Here is an 18,509-nt window from a genome sequence, read left to right on the forward strand (position 1 = left end):
CTATAATAAATTTATCTGGTCCCAAGTTGGTCTAGTTCAAAATATGACATAAATCGATAAGATAATAAGATAATATTTTTTTTAAAAATAATATGTAAATATATGGTCTCATTAAAATTATAAATTAATAATTTATATGTATATACATTTTTTACATGTACAAAGAAACCACTATATTTATCGTTTTATATTCACAATAGAATTATCTTTATATTTTCTTAAAATTTAATATATTTTGGTGAAATTTAGTAAAACTCTATAAATAACGATATTTAAACTCTATAAAAGTTATTTTATATGCATTAAATAATATATTAAAAACATTATGAATTAATTTCTAAAATTTAATTAATTTACATACACAAAAATCAAATATTTTTCTTATTTTATAAAAATGTTTAATTAAAATAGAAACATCTTAAAAAAAAATTTCGTAAATTAATTAACTCTATAAATTAATAAAATATCGTAGTCCCAACATTAATAGTTTATAGAGTTTTTATTGTACATATATTTCTCCAAAAGATATAGTCTACATTGATCGTCTTCACCCAGGAGGCAGTTAGTTGCATGTCCTTTCAAAGAACTTCCAACACTTTGTAGATAACACAACCAGTTCTTCATATACTTGTAAATTTCCAATGGTTTTGTTTTGTAAAATAAAAGATTTGTGATGTGACTAAGAAGCTAGAGGGCGAAATAGATGTATATATGCGAACAGTAAGGATGTGTACGAAAATGAAGATATGATATGCAAAAAATAAAAGAGATAGAAGAAGAGATGATATGTGAGCCATTCTAATTCATTCCCAAAGGAGAAACTTATACATGTGAACACTAATCATAATTTGTTATAAAACTGCCCAAAGCATAAATATGCGTCGAATCTTGTACCAATAACTTCACAATTTTTGTGAATAAAATAGATAATTGATCATAATCTACATAGTATGTAATCTTCCTAAGTACATAATCACACATAAGATAGACGCACTAATTTAATCAACAATAGACTGATCAAATATATATAAGAAAAGTTTTTTCTGTCATTAACATAAACAGACTCATATCGACTCAATAAATTAAACTGGTAGCTACACATCCATAAGAAAAGTAAAAAGAAATGAATGTGTTGAACAAAGAGGAGAATAAATGGAAAAACACTCGAATGAGGAAAAAGAAGAAGAAGAAGATTTAGGGTTTTGTCCTCCCATATTTGCTTATTACCAATGTTGAGATGTATATTTTAAATAATTCAATATCATTCACAATAGTCTAACAGTTTCAGTTTTGCAATAAATAATGAATAATTAAGTGATTTCCTGTATAAAAATAGAAAATACATTAAAATCAATTTACAGTGATTTTTATACTTAACAAAAATTATTCAGTAGTTTTTAAAATAAACAATGAGCAACAAGCAATAGGCCAAAAATGTAAAAAGTAATATATAAACAAACAAACAAACGAATATTCAAATAATTTAACGCATGATTTTGATGCTGGAAAAATTATTAGCTAGTTAATAATATAGGAAGATAAATTATTGAAAATTTTAACTAATACGAGTTAATTTTGTTGTTACATAAAATGTTTAAAAATATAGGATTAACAAAAAAAATGATTAGTTACGTATACCTATTAACTTACATGTAAGTTTAAGCATAATTTTAATAGCAAAACGCATAGGAAATAACATCCCAAGACAATCTTCCGGGGCATTCAGTAAAACTACGCAACATTCTTTTGTGATAGTATTGAACTGGAAGTTCTTCACTGCAACTATGCAATTTGGAACTTTCCTAGCATATCTTAAACACATAAATGGATTTGGCAGGAACCCTTCCTCTGACACTGGAGCAAGCGAAACATCAGCATTACCTTTCGTATTTTGAGAAATCGATAGTAGCACTATCATCAATAACATGGTTAATACATACATTTTTGCTTGTTCTCGAACATTGTTTAGTGTTTATAAAAACTGTAATTTATTTTGTGGTTACTACTATGAATTTTTCTTGATATTTATAAATGTGTATGATCATGATATTTTTAGTATGGGATACTTTCATTTGATTTTTTACATATATGTATTAGTAAATGAGATATGGGATGCTTTCATTTGATTTTTTACATATATGTATTAGTAATTTTAAACATCTTACCTTTCTTAGAAAAATAATACAATGTGTGACGCCAAATTTAAAAATGTACTATAAAAATGGTATAAAATATATTATATAAACAATTTATGATATGCTCATTTATATATTGGTAAAATGATCGACTAAACTTTACATATATGGTTTATTTTACTACTGAAACTATTATTTAAAATTTCAAAGAATCAATTTTATTCTTACATACCTTCTTAAAGCCGTGTTATATTGTTAATAATAAAAATATACAATAATGCATATAACTATGTGTAAATTAAATATAATTTAATAAATCCTTTGAGTCAGTTGTAAATTTGAAAATTATACCAAATAGATTTAATAAAGCTGAAATATAAAATTTATAATCTTAAAAATTTTCAATAGACATGTATAGAAATTATGTATGGTTTATATTAAAAATATCAAAAATATAATAATTTCAACTTATATAGAAAAGGAAAAATAATATCTAAAAGTACCACAAATACATGTCATATATATACAATCTTTAAAGTCAATCATCAGGTAGATAAGTTGTTGGGTGAAAAATGAAATTCACAACATTTATGCAATAGAACTGTAAATCAAACAACCAATTTGCACATAAACTAACATAGTCTTATCCACATATAATATGTTCAATTTCTATCACATAAATGCTTTATTTTTGTATTAGTTAAACTATTACTACAATATAATATCATAAATAGTATCTTTTTATATTACAAATGCTATATAGGAATCATTGAAATTTAAATGTTTGTCTAAAATAAAATTTATCTAATGCAAATTAAAGTACTCATGCACCCACATTAAAAGTCAACTGTATTTTTTACTTTTATTATAACCATATTCATTAAATAAAGATATAATTTCTTAGAAAAAATTAGATAAGCAAATATGGTATAATTTACAATTCATCACTCTTGTATCATCTGGGTTCGGTTCGGTTCTAATCAGGTTAACATATGTTTTCTGACAATTTATTAACCATCAATACCATTGTAGAAACTTTGTAAATTAATATTCGATAAAAATAATAAAAACTATAAAATCATAAATTTCTTTGGTCCCAAGTTGGACCGGTTCAAAATATGACATCAATCGATAAGATAATAAGATAATAACTTAAAAAATCATATGTAAATGTATTGTCCCATTAAGTTATAAATTAATAATTTATATGTATATACATTTTATACATGTACAAAGAAACCATTATAATATACGTTTTATATTCACAATAGAATGATCTTTATATTTTCTTAAAATTTAATATATTTTGGTGAAATTTAATAAAATTATATATAAAACGACATTTAAACTCTATCAAAGTTATTTTATATGCAATAATATAGTCACACAGCATGAATTAATTTCAAAATTTTAATTAATTTACATACATAAAATCAAATATTTTTCTTATTTTATAAAAATATATATTTAAAATAAAAATATAAAAAGACTTTTTGTAAATTAATAACTATAAATTAATAAAATATCATAGTCTCAACATCAATAATTTATACATATATTTCTTTTGAAGATATAGTCTGCAATTTTTGGTTTCACCCTGAAGGCAGTTGTCCCGTCCTTCTAAAGAACTTCCAACACTTTGTAGATAACACGCCCAATTATGCATATATTTGTAAGTTTCTAATGGTTTTTTTGTAAAATAAAATATTTGTGATGTGACTAAGAAATTAGAGAGTGAAATAAATGTATACATGTGAACAAGATGGATGTGTATGAAAATGAAGTGATGATATGAAATAAAAATGGAATAAAAGAAGAGATAATATGCGAACCATTCTAATTTATTCCCAAAAGAGAAACTTAAACATGCAAACATTAATCACAGTTTGTTTTAAAACTACCCAAATCATAAAATATGCATCAAATCTTGTGCCATTAAAACTTCACAATTTTTGTGAAAAAATAGATAGTTGATCATAATTCATACAGTATGGTAATCTACCTAAGTACACAATCACACACACTAATTTAATCGACAAGAGAATTGGTCAAAGATAAAAGAAGTATAAAAGAATAAATGTGTAGAATAAAAAGTAGAATAAATGAAAAACACTTGGACGAGGGAAAAAAGAAGAAGAAGACCTCCTATATTTGCTTTAGGCTCAGTTAATAGGGTTCACAGAATCGAGGACTCCTTATCAACAGTTTTTACACATTCCAAAATAATATATTTTCCAGTAAATGGCCTATAACTTTCCTTTTACTTTCATGAAAGGCTTTGAGTTCATTTTACCTCTACTTCATTATGGAACCAAATGTCTCTCCATTTGTTCCTTTTCTGTTTGTTCACCAACAACTTTCTGTGAACTTTTACTTCGTCAACGTACCAGAAACTCAATCATGTATGTATTCTCATGCCAATGTTAAGGTTTTAACATGGAGATCTCACACTCTTAACTTTATATATGTATAAGCTCCGACCTTGTTATTAGGCTTAAGTTTTAAACATCATTCATTCATTCATGCCATTCTTCCATCATCGCGTTTGCTGTCTTACTGACAAAAACATATACAAATAATACAACGAGAAAAGGTATCTCTCTACAAGTCAAAAGCGAATTATAACATAAAAAGAGAGAGAGAGAATGTATATTAGACACAATCATCATCACCTCCTGATTTCTCAAAAAGCTTAATTGGCCAATCATCTCTCTACTCATAAGCTGATATTTTAGTTAAAACCCTCTGAAAATCAGAGATAAGTAAAACCCTCTCTCCTCGTTTCCATCAGGCTCTGCAAAAGCATCTCAGTTACCTTTTCTAATGGCCAGCTTGTACTGGAAAGCCTCCACTCATCTGTCGCCTTATGTGCTCAGGTATGAGCCTGTTTATAAGCTCTGGTGAAGCCCCAGCTAACTGTTGTGAACATTCGAATAGAGAGAGATTACAGATTAGGTAACTTCTTTAAACTGAACGTTCCAGTTATGGTTTTGCTTTTAAGGAAGTGAATTTTGGAGCTGTGATTAATGTTACCTCTTGTTTGAAGTTGAACAACGGTGGTAGAGGTCGGCCGTTTGGGAGACGAGCATTCGGCTCACGGAGTTCATTGAAAAAAGGATGTGCACATGCTTCAAGCTTTTACACAGAAAAAAAAATCAGTTAAAAGAGAACCTCAGCATCATAGAACAGTGCAGGTCCAAAGAATCCAGAGAGAATACTGACCGCAGTGTAACGCAGGCTCGGTGAGTATTGAAGAAGCCGAGATGCGAGGTCAATGGCTTCTGGAGGCATCCTCTTATGGAAAACCTGGAGGTCATGGAGCAGTTTTGTGGATTAGTTTAGCTTTTCTTTTTGTATAAATATAATAAGTACCGGGTTCCAGCTATTAAGCCATTGTATGTTCAGAAATGTTAGAAAGTGACATGCGCATAATAAAACACCTTATGCCACGGGTGAGCTTTGATTTGGGGGAATCTGAAGTCTGTGTAGTTTGGATTCATGCATCGGATTTCTTCTCGAGTTGGAGTACCAAGAACCTAAACCAACGCAGCACATATATCATTAATAAACCTATAAGATTATATGAACTTTATATACCAAACAGAATATGACACCAAGGTAACATCTGATCAAAATGAAATTTCACCTTGATTATCTCCACCAGCTGGTCCACTGAATTTTCTCCGGGGAACAAGGGCTGAAAGATTAAAGAAAATATATCAAAATGATTGCGAAACATTCTGTCTGGAGAGATACTTAAAACAGAAAAAATAATAGTTTAACACTAACCTGGCCAAGAAGGAGCTCTGCCAAAACACAACCAGCAGACCATATGTCTATAGAGGATGTATACTCTGTGGCCCCAAAGATCAGCTCTGGAGCTCGGTAATACCGAGAGCAGATGTATGATATGTTTGCTTCACCTTTCACCTAATGTGAATAATCAAGTGTTGTAAAGGTCACGACAACAAAGAGGTATCCAATTGATTTCATGAGACAGTTAGCATACACAGTGGATAATAAGTAAAAGAGTATATAAAGTAAAAATCCTTACCAATACTTTTGCACTTCCAAAATCACACAGCTTACACTGATGAGTGAGGGGATCAACCTACAGAGCGTACCAGAGAATTTGATTATAATCTAGTCAAAGGTTACCGAAGACAAACCAAAATATAGAATCAACGTACCAGAAGATTTTGTGGTTTCACATCTCTGTGACAGACACCAGGAACAGTATGGATATAAGCCAAGCCTCTGAAGATCTGCAGAAAAAAGTTATTCTTACACGTTTCAGGATCAACAAAGAGTAAGACTACTTGAAAAGGAAGCAGATTAAGAATAGTGCATACTTGGTATGTGTACAGTTTGACATAGAAAATTGGCATTCTTTGGCTTGAACTAGTATAGTGCTTCAAAACCCGGTACAAAGTCTCGGGTACATACTCCATTACGAGATTGAGGAAGAGCTCATCTCTACTCGTTGTAGAGAAGAAACAATGCTTCAAGGAAACCACATTTGGGTGGTCCATTAATCGCATGAGTTGCAGCTCACGATTCTTGTAGCGCCGGTCTTGCAAAACCTTCTTAATGGCTACAGATTCCCCAGTTTCCAAGCACTTGGCCTATAAAGATAAGTTAACAATTCGATCAGAAAAGAAAGAAAAAAATCTATTGCCTACAAAGGGTAACAGCGAGTGACAAGAACAAAGGTACCTGGAATACAATTCCGAATGATCCCTGTCCAACAACACGTTCTGCCATGTAACTAATGGTCTGAAAAAAAAAAACAGAAGGAGCAAAACATACTCCCTCCGTTTCTCAATAAGTGTCGTTGTAGAGAAAATTTTTCGTTACAAAATATGTGTCGTTTTAGTATTTCAATGCAGAATTTATTAACTTTATTCTATATTTTATTTTTCTATTGGTTGAGATGTATGGGTAATGATGTTTTTGTATGGAAAAAAATGCAAAATTTAATGATTTCTTAATCCGTGTGCACAACTCTAAAACGACACTTATTCAGAAACAGAGGGAGTAAGTGAGTAGCCCAACTTTAAAGTTGTAATAAATGAACCTCAAAGAGTCTCTGTTTAGTTATTGTTTGAAGTTATAAGTGGAAAAACAAGTAAACAGATGATTAATATGTAATCATTAGCAATGACTACTAAATAGGACATTTGAAGATTCAAACAAAGAAAAGAACTAAAACCTGTTTAGGTTCACCGTTTTTGCCTCCAATTGTAGTAGAAATGATGTGGCCTGTAACAGCATCATTTCCCTCTATGACAGCAGCAGACATATCCTGCAAACCAAAACCTCAACGTATCATTAAACTACTCTCGTCAAGAAAGAAGGAAGGAAACAGTTCTCTCTCTCCTGTAAATAACAAACATGAGATTACGAATGACTATGACAACAATCAATACACATAAATCATTCTTTAAACATACGAAAATCTCCAAATCCAAGAACAGTCAAAGGCCGGCCTAGCTCAGAACTCAATCAAGTAAATAATAACCAAATGTAAATCCAGAAAAATCAAATCACTTAAAAGTCATGAAACAATTGTAATTAGTTAAACAATCTAGTAACTAAGATCTACATCGTCTTCTAGCAAAATCTTCAATAATCAAAACATAGCTCAAGATCTTCACTATCACTGGTTAAGAACATTTCAGCTGAATAGTAACTATGGCTAGCTATGGCTACTACCAAGTCCGATGAGTGAGCTCAAAATCAAGGAAAACGCGAAACGATTAGCAAAGAGAACAACCACAGATCGATTCGCGGAGAAACCGCGAAAACAAGTGAAAATCGAAGCTGGATCTAGGCGAGATCTAGAACAGCCACCAAACGGAATCGAAATGCAATTTGTTCACCAAACACAGACGTTAAAGTAGAGAGAGAGAGAGAGAGAGAGTCAACCTTGTCTGTATCCATATCGGAACGACGTCTAGAAGCATCTCCGTCGCGAAGCTGCTGCGGCGGCGGCGGAGCAGTAACCGGAGGCTGAGGCCCCAATGATAGTGAGGTCATGTGCTATGAGTTCCTCTCTCTCTCTCTCTCTCTCTCTCTAACTTTCGCTCTCTACCCACCACTGAAGAGTAAAGACTATCCTTCTCCTCTCTCTCTCCTCTTTGTATTATTAAAAAAAAAACTTCGGATATCGTAAGCGCGTAAGAGAAACGCACCAATGAGAACGCGAGTAAGTTCCACATCAGTTTCGTAAGCAGTGAAGAGTGGTAGATAAGCTTGCAATTAATTATAGAAGTGAGTTTCGTTACCAGATTCATTAATACAAATTAATTACTATATAGTGCCTAGTAAGTAAGGACATAACATTTTTTCCATATTTTGGGTAACAACAACTAGTACACTACACTATGTTAAAGAAGGTTGACCCACGCGTGAATAAAGCGCGTAGGAGGAAAGATCCAACCAGAAGGCTAGTCTATTAGTTTACGCACCTTCATCAGTTTCATTATGAGCTGGAAAAGGTCTGATTAACCTTGAAATTAGTTGCAAACTTGCAATATCTAGTGACTTCAAAAAGAAACTCCAAATACTCCCTCTGTTTTTTAAAGATCCATGTTCTAGGAAAAAAATTTGTTTTAAAAAGATATATTTTTTATTTTTTCAATGTATTGTTTAATGAAAATCTGTTAACTTCAAGAAAATTAATTGTGTTTATTGGATTTTTATTGGTTAAAGATTATGGAAAATTGTTATTTACAAAAATCAATACATTTTTAATGTGATTTCTTAATATGTGTGAAAAGTCTAGAATATGTATCTTTAAAAAACAGAGGGAGTATTTGATAATATGTTTTTCTTTAAATGAGGGACATAACATGTTTTCATATTTTGGGCAACAATGGATACCACTTGCATACTTTTATAGATTTGAAAAATAATTCCTTTTCTACTGGATTTGAAAACAGCATCGTCAAATTGTTTGTATTTCCCCATTTTTGACCTAGAAATATCAAATTATTTGTCATATACAAAAATAAAATCACTTTTCTATAGTAATACCATGTTTTGTTGAATAGATTGTCCAATTAGTATATCGCAAAAGATAACCTTATACGAAAAAAACATTAGATGAAGAAAAGAAAAAGTTGTTGGGCACTTTTTTTTTATCAAAATTGTTGGCCACTTATTCGAAATAATTTAGACATGAACGAATGATAATAGGCTTTGGCTTAGCCTTTGCTGCGGAACCTCTTTTAGTAAATTCGTTTTTTTGCTCAAGACTTTGGTGTGTATTGGAATATACGTATATATTGGAGTTGTTCCCAAGTGAACATTTTGAGATTACCATAATCTTTATTTTTAACTTGTTACATTTTACTTTGATACATACAGACTCAAACTAGATTTCGTGTATGATCTAAAGCTACAATTGTCTTTGATGTCGTCTAAGAAAATTTTAGTCTATTTGAGCAAGTTGACTACCTTTTCAACGTGTTTTAACATTCGGTTCAATATGAGAGACGCTTAAAAGTCTTAAGATAAGGGCCATGGACATAGCACATGGACGTTACCGCCATTTGGTTTGTATAGATTTCGAAAATTTGAACAAATAATTTACAAAAAAATATCGCATATATATTAGATTCTGAATTTACCTGATATTTTATGTGTATGGTTTTGTTCTAAATGTACGTAATGTAACTATATATAGAATGGTTGCTTAAGTAAATCAGTAACAATCGGTGAAGACCTAAACCAAAATCATTACCAGGAAACTCGCCAAGGACCAAGAGATATCGCACTTGTGTAATACTAAAAGAAGCCTCCACCACCACAATTGCAGCCACCAATGCAACCGCCACAGCTACATGAATTATTCTTCTTTTTATTGTTTTTGGAACAAGCAAAAACCGTCATGGATACAAGTGACAAAATATAGAAGAATCATGAAGATCAACAAAACATCTCCTAAAGCAGCAGCTTCCTTCATGTCTACCTTAGCTGATGAAGATGCATTTATAAAGTTTTTTTTTCCTTTACTTTCTCTTCAGGCACATTTGATCTTTCCATGACACTATAAAGAGAATTTAAGTTACAAAAAAACACTGTAAAGAGAACATTATTTGAACTTCTGACACCATAAATTGTTTCAATAATTCCTCTAGTAACCATTTAGCCAATGCATTCAATTCAGTTCTGCAGTTTTCAGGTTTCTTTTCTAGTGCTCTACATTACAGAAACATAATTACAAAAGAACAAAACAAAAAGTCAATTACTAGTAGAGAATAATAGGAGTATATAAAGAAGGGCAAAAGAAAGAGTGTCACGTGGAATTATGGAGTATTATTGCAACAAAATCTCTGTTAACATGAGCTGTACATCACTTCAATGAGACCCCCACCCCACAAGTGACAGACCATATTTTGAGACAATTATCTCCAAAGCTTTTCTCTTTTTTGGGAAACCTTTTATTTTAGATTTACACATATTTAAAGAGAAAACTAGGAAGGTGAACAAAAACAAATTAGACTTTATTGGCTCATCCCTTCATTATTGTTGAAATTTACAAGTAATTTGGTATTGCTATGCCTCTGGAATAGGGTTGAGTGTCTCCTGAAAGACAAAAGTACGTTCAACAAAGTATAATAAGCTAATCAATTTGTCAAAAAACAAAAAAAAAAAACGTGTGGACAATCATTGACTTTGAAACATTAGTTTACCTTGGAGAAGCACACAAACCCTTGTTGTGTATTGGAGGTTTTGACCATAGTTTCCCACTTGGGATTTGTTTGACCAGTCTTGAAGATTTGATTATCATCATCAATGCTAAGGGAATGCAACCATGTGAATGAGTTGTTCTTTGATGGGATTGTTGGCAATGTACGCGTCAACCAGGAATCTGAAGGAGCGTTTGGCAATGGTGGTGGTGCAACAATGTGATGATGATGATGATGAAGCCTCGTACTTTCAAGATTCTTCGTGTTGCCCTGCTGCAGTTTGACTTCAAGATCAATCTTCTCCTTTGCAATCTCTACTACTTCAGCAATAGCTTGAGCAGCACATTCTTCACCGGCTCCAATCAAGTTCTGAACATCTTCTTTAACAGGAACAACATCTAGTGTAGGATAACTTTTTAATATAGATTGCTCATTGGACTCTTCTTGTACCTTCTTGCTTACTGAATGCACCGTGTCTACATACAGAGTCTTCTCAGCAATAACAGGATCCTCAGAAGAAGGTCCCCATGTATTATCATCACTAGCCAAGAGCTCACCAAAGTTCTTGCTGACTTTAATGCGTGAAGCTGAGCTCAAGTTCTCAAGTCTCTCTTTCCCTTCTGTAACAGAAGACCCTTGTGCAACTGATCCATTTAGCTTCACCTTATGATTCTCATAACAAGGTGTTGTAGTAGTAGGATCTTGGTATTTAGAACGCATACGGCGAACAGAAACACCTCTCTGCGCCTGCCTTCTCACAGACGGAACCGGATTCAACACACCAAAAGAGCTTCTCAAGCAAATCTGAGGGAGTAATCCACAAACACCAGAAGCCATCATGCTGCTCATGTCTCCATCTTCCTCTTCTTGCTGATCAGGTGAATGATGAAACCGGTATGGGTTTTTTTGCTCTGCTTTGCTCTGTTTCTCCTTAACCACCACTATCTGCCTAGCCGGTTCTACCGGTTTAGGCGGTTTCTTAGCGAGATGTGGAGGTGTCTCTGAAGTGATCAAGGCCTTAGCAGCAGGCAAGAATCTCCCCATCATTAGATCCTGAGTTTGTCGGTCACTCGATAAAGTTCCAAACGGCTCTACCAACATCCCCTGACCACCACTAACATTACTACAGTTGAAGAAGAACGACTCAGATCTCGTAAGTGTATCAGTTGCATCGAGATAAGTATCATCGCTCTCATCATCATCATACCAAGAACTACAACTCTTTACATCCTCCACATGATCAACTCTAGCTTCAGGCTTCCTCACTAACTCTTCTCGTTCTCTAGCTTTCACAATCCTCCCAGGAGGAAGCTTTGGCACAAAACGTTGCTCAACAACAACACTTTGTAACTCAGGTTTCATTTCGTCTTTTGGCTTTCCAGGCTTGTGTTCCCATTGAAAAGGGACGGTTCCTGGATTCCTGATAGGACCTGAGTTGATGTCAGACTTGTAAACCGGTGGAGAAGGAGGGATCCTGTTGGTTACTGAACCAGAAGATCTTGTTTTGCTATTGGGTTCTGGAGTTTGTATAGACCGTCTGATGGATATAAGAGGACGGTTGAAATCTAGTTGCTTCTTCTCTTCCATCATTAAGCTCTCCGTTAACATGAAACCAGTTGGTTACTGCAAATAATCAAAATCATCATTAGAAGACTTGCGATAACTTCAAACACCATGCATAAACTTCTTAATCTTTGGTCTTTCTTATCAAGAATCTAAAACAAGATTATCAAGAATGTCACAGAAACATCAGAATCAAAAACTCAGTAGTCAGAGAGAGACAGGGACTATATCAAGAAACTAGATGATGATGGTGATGATACACATACATCATCTTGAAAACTTATCAAGATTTTTCTTTCTTTGTCAAAATATACATATAGATACAGAAATATAAATATAGAGAGAGGAAGTGAGATACCAGTGAGCAAACGCGGGATTGAAGAGAGAGATAGAGAGTATTGATATGGGAGAGAAGACCAAATAATAATGAAGAGAGGTGGTGTAAAGGAATATGAATGAGGTTGTCATATTCGTTAATTCGTCTTTCTTTTTTTAATTCTAATTGAATTTATATAATCCGTGTTGATTAATTTAGTAGTAATCCCTACTTTAAAAGTGGACTTTTTTTTTCTTTTTTTGTTTGTTCAATGTTCACACTAGTTACCTTACAATTATGTCTCTATCAAGATATTTTTTTGTACGACCCTGTCATGTGCTTCGTATAATAGGGGGAATGTAGTAGGCATGCATCTAAAAAAAGTATTGCTCGTTATGCTCACGATTTAATTATAGGGGATGAGTTGATTAATTACTATAATGATTAATTTGATTGCTAAAAATGATTACTTGGACGTTTAGTGATTTTCTAGAATTAATTATGGATGGTTGGGATAAACAAATTAATAAGGGGATAACTACCACATGGTATTTTTTAACTTTCTGCAATACAAGATGGGACGATAAGTCTTCTATATGATGTATTTTTATACTTTTAACGGTATAATACTAATCTCTTAGTGATAAGTTATTGGCAGCGAGAATTATACACATTTCTTTAAAAAGTATTTTCTTTTCTTTTTTTTTGATAACCGTGGGGGTTCCCAGGCGATAAGCCCAGACTAATTCCTACGAAGCCTTTCATCCGGGCACGCACAGTTATAGGCGGGAAGGTGGCCAAGACGACTCAAAATCTAACTTTATGCATATCAATCTTGTGAATGAGTTAAGAGAACAGATCCAATCCAATTACAAGAAAAATATAGAAACAAACAACAAAAATGCATTGGTTTATTAATATTGGAGATACTAATATATAGTGAGGGGAAAAAATATGTCAGCTGCTAGCTAGGTTGTCAAAAATTATATATACTCCAATAGATAGTAATCACTAGATTAGTGACCATGAAACAAGAAATAAAAGGAACCTTTTTGCTAACATTGGGGCATGGGCACATGTCGTACTGCCTTTTTGACACTAGTCTACCACCAGTTTGTATGACCATGTCATGTGCTTCGTATTTATTTCAGAAAACTGTCTCTTTTTTTTTTCCGTCAAAGTGTTTTTCATTAATGATAAAAAAGGCCAAATCCAATACAAATCATAATACAAACCGAAGCCCAAAAATAACCGGGCCAAAATAGTTACTCAATTGGGCCTGAAACCTACGGCCCACATCGAGGAAACCCTATTCTCATCCCAACCCAAACCGCGCACCGCCGCCTCGCAGATCGATCTGTTCGACGCGGGGACACGTGGCGTCATCCTCGACGTCGAGGGGACACATGTCGCGAGGGCAACTTGACGGCACCGCTTGTTGTTTCTTCATCGCCGGAGACCGAGACAGCGGATCGCCGGACCACACCGGCTCTCCAAGTCTCCGTCGATCTTCACCGCGAGCATCTTTACCATCATGGGTCTTTAGAATCGGAGAGAGTCAAACGCCTCCGTGGCGCGATCTCACTCACCACCATTTCTCGCACAACCCAAAAGAGCTTCGCAGACTAAATCACCTTTACCGTCGGGGAGCTTCCTCCTCCACCGACGAGCACACAAACCAAAGAAACGGACAAACAAACTAGAGAAGAAAAAAATAAACCCTAAAGGACTAGGGGCCATAAGCCGGCGACGCAAGGCTGTGAACGCCTTTACCTCCCGGAGACTAGAACCGAGCACGGCGGACCTGAATAAGCTTCCCCGTCACGGTGATAAAAGACCGGCGGCGGCGGAGTTGCGAGAGCCTCCACCTCCCGGAGAAGAACCGGCGGCGACGGATCTATGGAAGCCTCCATCTCCCGGACGCAAACCTCGAACATGCGAGCTAGTCTTCTCACGCCGTGGGACTCCACCGGAAGCGTCTTCCCTCCAAGCGAGGAGCCACCGAAGAAGATGGCACCAATCCAGAGTTCAAACAAAGCGATCCGTTAGAGAAGGCGGAGAAGCAGCAAAACGGAACATCTTGGCGAAAGGAAAAAGGAATCGGCGACGGCACGGACGCTCACGCGCCGGCCGACCGCCGGTTCCGATCTAGAACTTCTCTCTTTTCTCTCTTTTCTCTCTCTTCTCTCTCTCAGAAAACTGTCTTCATTTGATTTATTTAGGTTTGTAAAACAAACTAATTTAATTTACCTTTACAGTTTTTTGGGAGCTACTAAAGTTATTGATTAGTGATATTCTTTTAAAATAAGTTTCATTAGATGGATAAAAACAACAACTTTGTTTAGAAAATGTTTATGTTTTATTTTATATATATAACAATTGCAAGGACATGGGATATGTAAGTACGTGTTAATAGCCTTGTTCGGCCGCGTTACCGATTTTGCCACCGCTTAAACGCTACACCGATGGAAAACGTAGCGCTTTTGCTTGATTCGGTTGTACTGAACAGTAACACGCGTAATTCCCGTTTAGAACGTAGAGTAAGAAAACGCGGCCGTTGAATTACAGAAACTTCGTTTTATCCAAACTCAGATTTCGTTAATTTTGGATCAGAAACACGTTAATAGTATGTGTTTTACTATGTGAAGGCTAAACCTAGTTGATTATATGAATCGTCAGAAGCTTGGTGAAACAATGGCTGCGAACAGAAGAAAAGAAAAAGATCTGGAAAAAAGACGATCGCATAATTACAATTTTGCCACCGTTAAATTAAATAAATAAAAAAGTTTAAAGGCAACATATTGCAGTACATAGGAGTTGATCTCGGCCCATGTCCAGTTTTTAATGTTGCATTTACCACATTAACTGTGATGACTTATCATACGTTTCTGAAACTTAAATATAAAAAATATACAGTCGAATTTTTTTATTGTTCCCACTTAAAGTGAACAAAACATTTCCTTTACTTGATTTATAATGTGGCAAATAACAACTTTAGCTACTTAAATGTTATGTACAAGTATGAAATCATTGATATTTAGTGATTATAATTTTAAATATTAATATATATGTATAAAACACAGGATTATACGTATAAAAGTATAAAAAATTCCTCCCGTATACTCTCCGATTTTTTCCGATTTTTTAATAAATCGCTAGGCGCTGGTGTATCGCACGCGTAGTGCCTAGCGAATTTCCGAACAAAGGTTAATAGAGTAATCAGATCATTCTTTCGTCATTAAATCATGTGAGGGGTTTTAGTTATGTCATATGGGAGCGGAGTGGGTCATCGGCTACATTTTTTTGGGTATAATGGTCATCGGTTACTTACCTTTTGTATTTGGTATTTATTGGCGTGCAGATTCCGTGACGGGAAGCTGCTCTATTAAATTCAAAAATAACAATGAAGCACACACACGTATAGTAGTGTGTGACCGACGTAACTCGTTGTTCTAGTGGTCCATTTATACGTACAGCGAAACTTCTTTCGTAGTTCGAACCTATAAGAGCATCCACAATGGTGACACCCATTGTGGAATCCTTAATGATTAGTTTACTATTTTTTTTTTTTTTGAATAGTTAAGGATCTTAGTCTAAAAAGTGTGTCCAATGGTAATCCCTAAGTAGGAATCCTTAGAAAAAAAAAAAAAATTTTCAAGAAATAAAAGAAAATACAATAATTAAACATAAAAAATACAATAATTAAACATAAAAATACAATAATTATACATAAAGATACAATAATTATTCATCACCAAATTTATTCCAAATATGCTCAACTAAATCTTTTTTCAGTGGTTCATGTATACGGATATCCCGAAGTTCTCTCTCGTTCTGATTGACAAATATGTTATTCAGATTTGTAGGCATCTCGGTTTGGGTTTCCACGTGTGAACTTCTGGTGACACTTCCTTCTTCAAATTCCGAAACGTCGATGCGAGCGTATCCATTGCGTTCATTTTCGACTATCATATTGTGTATTATGATACATGCTCGCATAATCTTCCCTATCTTTTTTTTGTCCCATGTAAGAGCCGGGTTTTTGACAATCGCAAATCGAGCTTGCAAAACTCCAAAGGCCCGTTCCACATCTTTTCGGGCTGCTTCTTGTTTTTTAGCAAATAACCGTGCTTTAGGACCTTGAGGACGTGAGATTGATTGGATAAATGTTGACCATTTTGGATATATACCGTCAGTGAGATAGTAAGCCAACTTATACTTGTGTCCGTTGACCACGTACTCTAACCTTGGAGCTCGACCTTCTATAATGTCATCAAAAACAGGAGATCGATCGAGGACATTAATATCGTTTAACGTACCCGGAGGACCAAAAAAAGCGTGCCATATCCAAAGATCTTGTGAAGCTACAGCCTCTAAGACAATTGTCGGTTTGTTTGATCCACGGGCGTACTGTCCTTTCCAACTCGTTGGGCAATTTTTCCACTCCCAATGCATACAGTCAATGCTCCCAATCATCCCAGGAAACCCGCGTTTCTCTCCAATATCGAGGAGTCGTTGAAGATCCTCTGGCGTGGGTCTTCGTAGATACTGCTCTCCAAATAACTGTACTATTCCATCAGTGAAATAATGTAAACACGAAAGTGCCGTGCTCTCACCAAGTCGGAGATATTCGTCAACCGCGTCGGCTGCAGAACCATAAGAAAGCATACGAATTGCTGCGGTACATTTTTGTAGTGGCGAAAGACCAAGCCTCCCGGTAGCATCTGGTCTATGTTGAAAGAATGGAACGTTCTGTGAGAGGGCATAGACAATACTCATGAATAATTCCTTGTTCATACGGAAACGGCGTCTGAAGATATGTTCCTCATATGTGGGATTTTCGGAGAAGTAGTCATTCCATAACCGGATGTGTCCTGCTTCACGGTTTCGTTCAATAAATGCTCGTTTCTTTTGCTTTTTGGTTTGGGCCTCGATAATGTTGTTGATTGTATCTTCACAGATATCTTCGAAAACTTCGTCCAATCTTTCTTCCAATTCTTCCATTTCATTGGATGAAGATGATGACATCCTGATTGACAAATTAAACTTATAAGTTATTCATTTATCTTTTGAATTTTTTTTATTAGTTCCAAACTAAGTTAAGATAATTTTTTTTCATCTATAAGTCTCAAAAATGTATAACTTTATTTTTTTTTTAATCTATAACTCTCAAATATGTATAACTTTATATATTTTTTTTTCTTATAGTTTCAAATATGTATAACTAGATTTTTTTTTTATCTATAAGTCTCAAATATGTATAACTTTATTATTTTTTTTATCTATAACTCTCAAATATGTAAAACTTTATATTTTTTTTTATCTTATAGTTTCAAATATGTATAACTTCATATTTTTTTTTTATCTATAAGTCTTAAAAATGTATAACTTTATTTTTTTTTATCTAATAGTCTCAAATATGTATAACTTTATTATTTTTTTATCTATAACTCTCAAATATGTAAAACTTTATATTTTTTTTTATCTTATAGTTTCAAATATGTATAACTTCATATTTTTTTTTTATCTATAAGTCTTAAAAATGTATAACTTTATTTTTTTTTATCTAATAGTCTCAAATATGTATAATTTGATATTTTTATACTCTTTACTATCAAACCTTTTTTTTGAGTTAAAAACACAAGAATGTTGGTGAATGCTCCTGCTGGTTTCTCCACAGCCTCTGTTGGTGAATCAAGAGAACCCGAAAATATGAATAATTATGAAGACAAGAGTTAAAAACAAGACAAGAGTTAAAAACAGAATGTTGGTAAATCAAGACAACTCGAAAACGAGAAT

At 33.9% G+C, this 18,509-nt stretch overlaps 3 protein-coding genes across 3 annotated transcripts; all 3 read right to left on the minus strand.

The window, feature by feature from the left end:
• Nucleotides 1-4,629: 4,629 nt before the first annotated feature.
• LOC108855606 (shaggy-related protein kinase zeta) lies at nucleotides 4,630-8,258 on the minus strand. Its single transcript, XM_018629463.2, has 12 exons — nucleotides 8,064-8,258; nucleotides 7,348-7,440; nucleotides 6,852-6,911; nucleotides 6,488-6,760; nucleotides 6,326-6,400; nucleotides 6,190-6,246; nucleotides 5,925-6,065; nucleotides 5,782-5,832; nucleotides 5,576-5,671; nucleotides 5,358-5,441; nucleotides 5,169-5,270; nucleotides 4,630-5,051 (listed from the first exon to the last, which is right to left on the minus strand). Exons 1-12 carry the CDS (start codon nucleotides 8,172-8,174, stop codon nucleotides 4,956-4,958), a joined length of 1,239 nt encoding a protein of 412 aa, XP_018484965.1. The 5' UTR covers nucleotides 8,175-8,258; the 3' UTR covers nucleotides 4,630-4,955.
• Nucleotides 8,259-10,430: 2,172 nt separating this feature from the next.
• On the minus strand, nucleotides 10,431-12,905 carry LOC108855782 (uncharacterized). The gene is made up of 3 exons (XM_018629681.2): nucleotides 12,753-12,905; nucleotides 10,835-12,454; nucleotides 10,431-10,727 (listed from the first exon to the last, which is right to left on the minus strand). The coding sequence occupies exons 2-3, from the start codon at nucleotides 12,437-12,439 to the stop codon at nucleotides 10,698-10,700; spliced, it is 1,635 nt and encodes a 544-aa protein (XP_018485183.1). The 5' UTR covers nucleotides 12,440-12,454; nucleotides 12,753-12,905; the 3' UTR covers nucleotides 10,431-10,697.
• Nucleotides 12,906-16,454: 3,549 nt separating this feature from the next.
• Nucleotides 16,455-17,714, minus strand: LOC108845299 (uncharacterized). The gene has a single exon (XM_018618530.2). The coding sequence runs from the start codon at nucleotides 17,712-17,714 to the stop codon at nucleotides 16,455-16,457; it is 1,260 nt and encodes a 419-aa protein (XP_018474032.2).
• Between the last annotated feature and the right edge of the window lie 795 nt (nucleotides 17,715-18,509).

The sequence above is a fragment of the Raphanus sativus genome, chromosome 4 (assembly GCF_000801105.2).
Source record: "Raphanus sativus cultivar WK10039 chromosome 4, ASM80110v3, whole genome shotgun sequence".
Classification (NCBI taxonomy): Eukaryota; Viridiplantae; Streptophyta; class Magnoliopsida; order Brassicales; family Brassicaceae; genus Raphanus; species Raphanus sativus.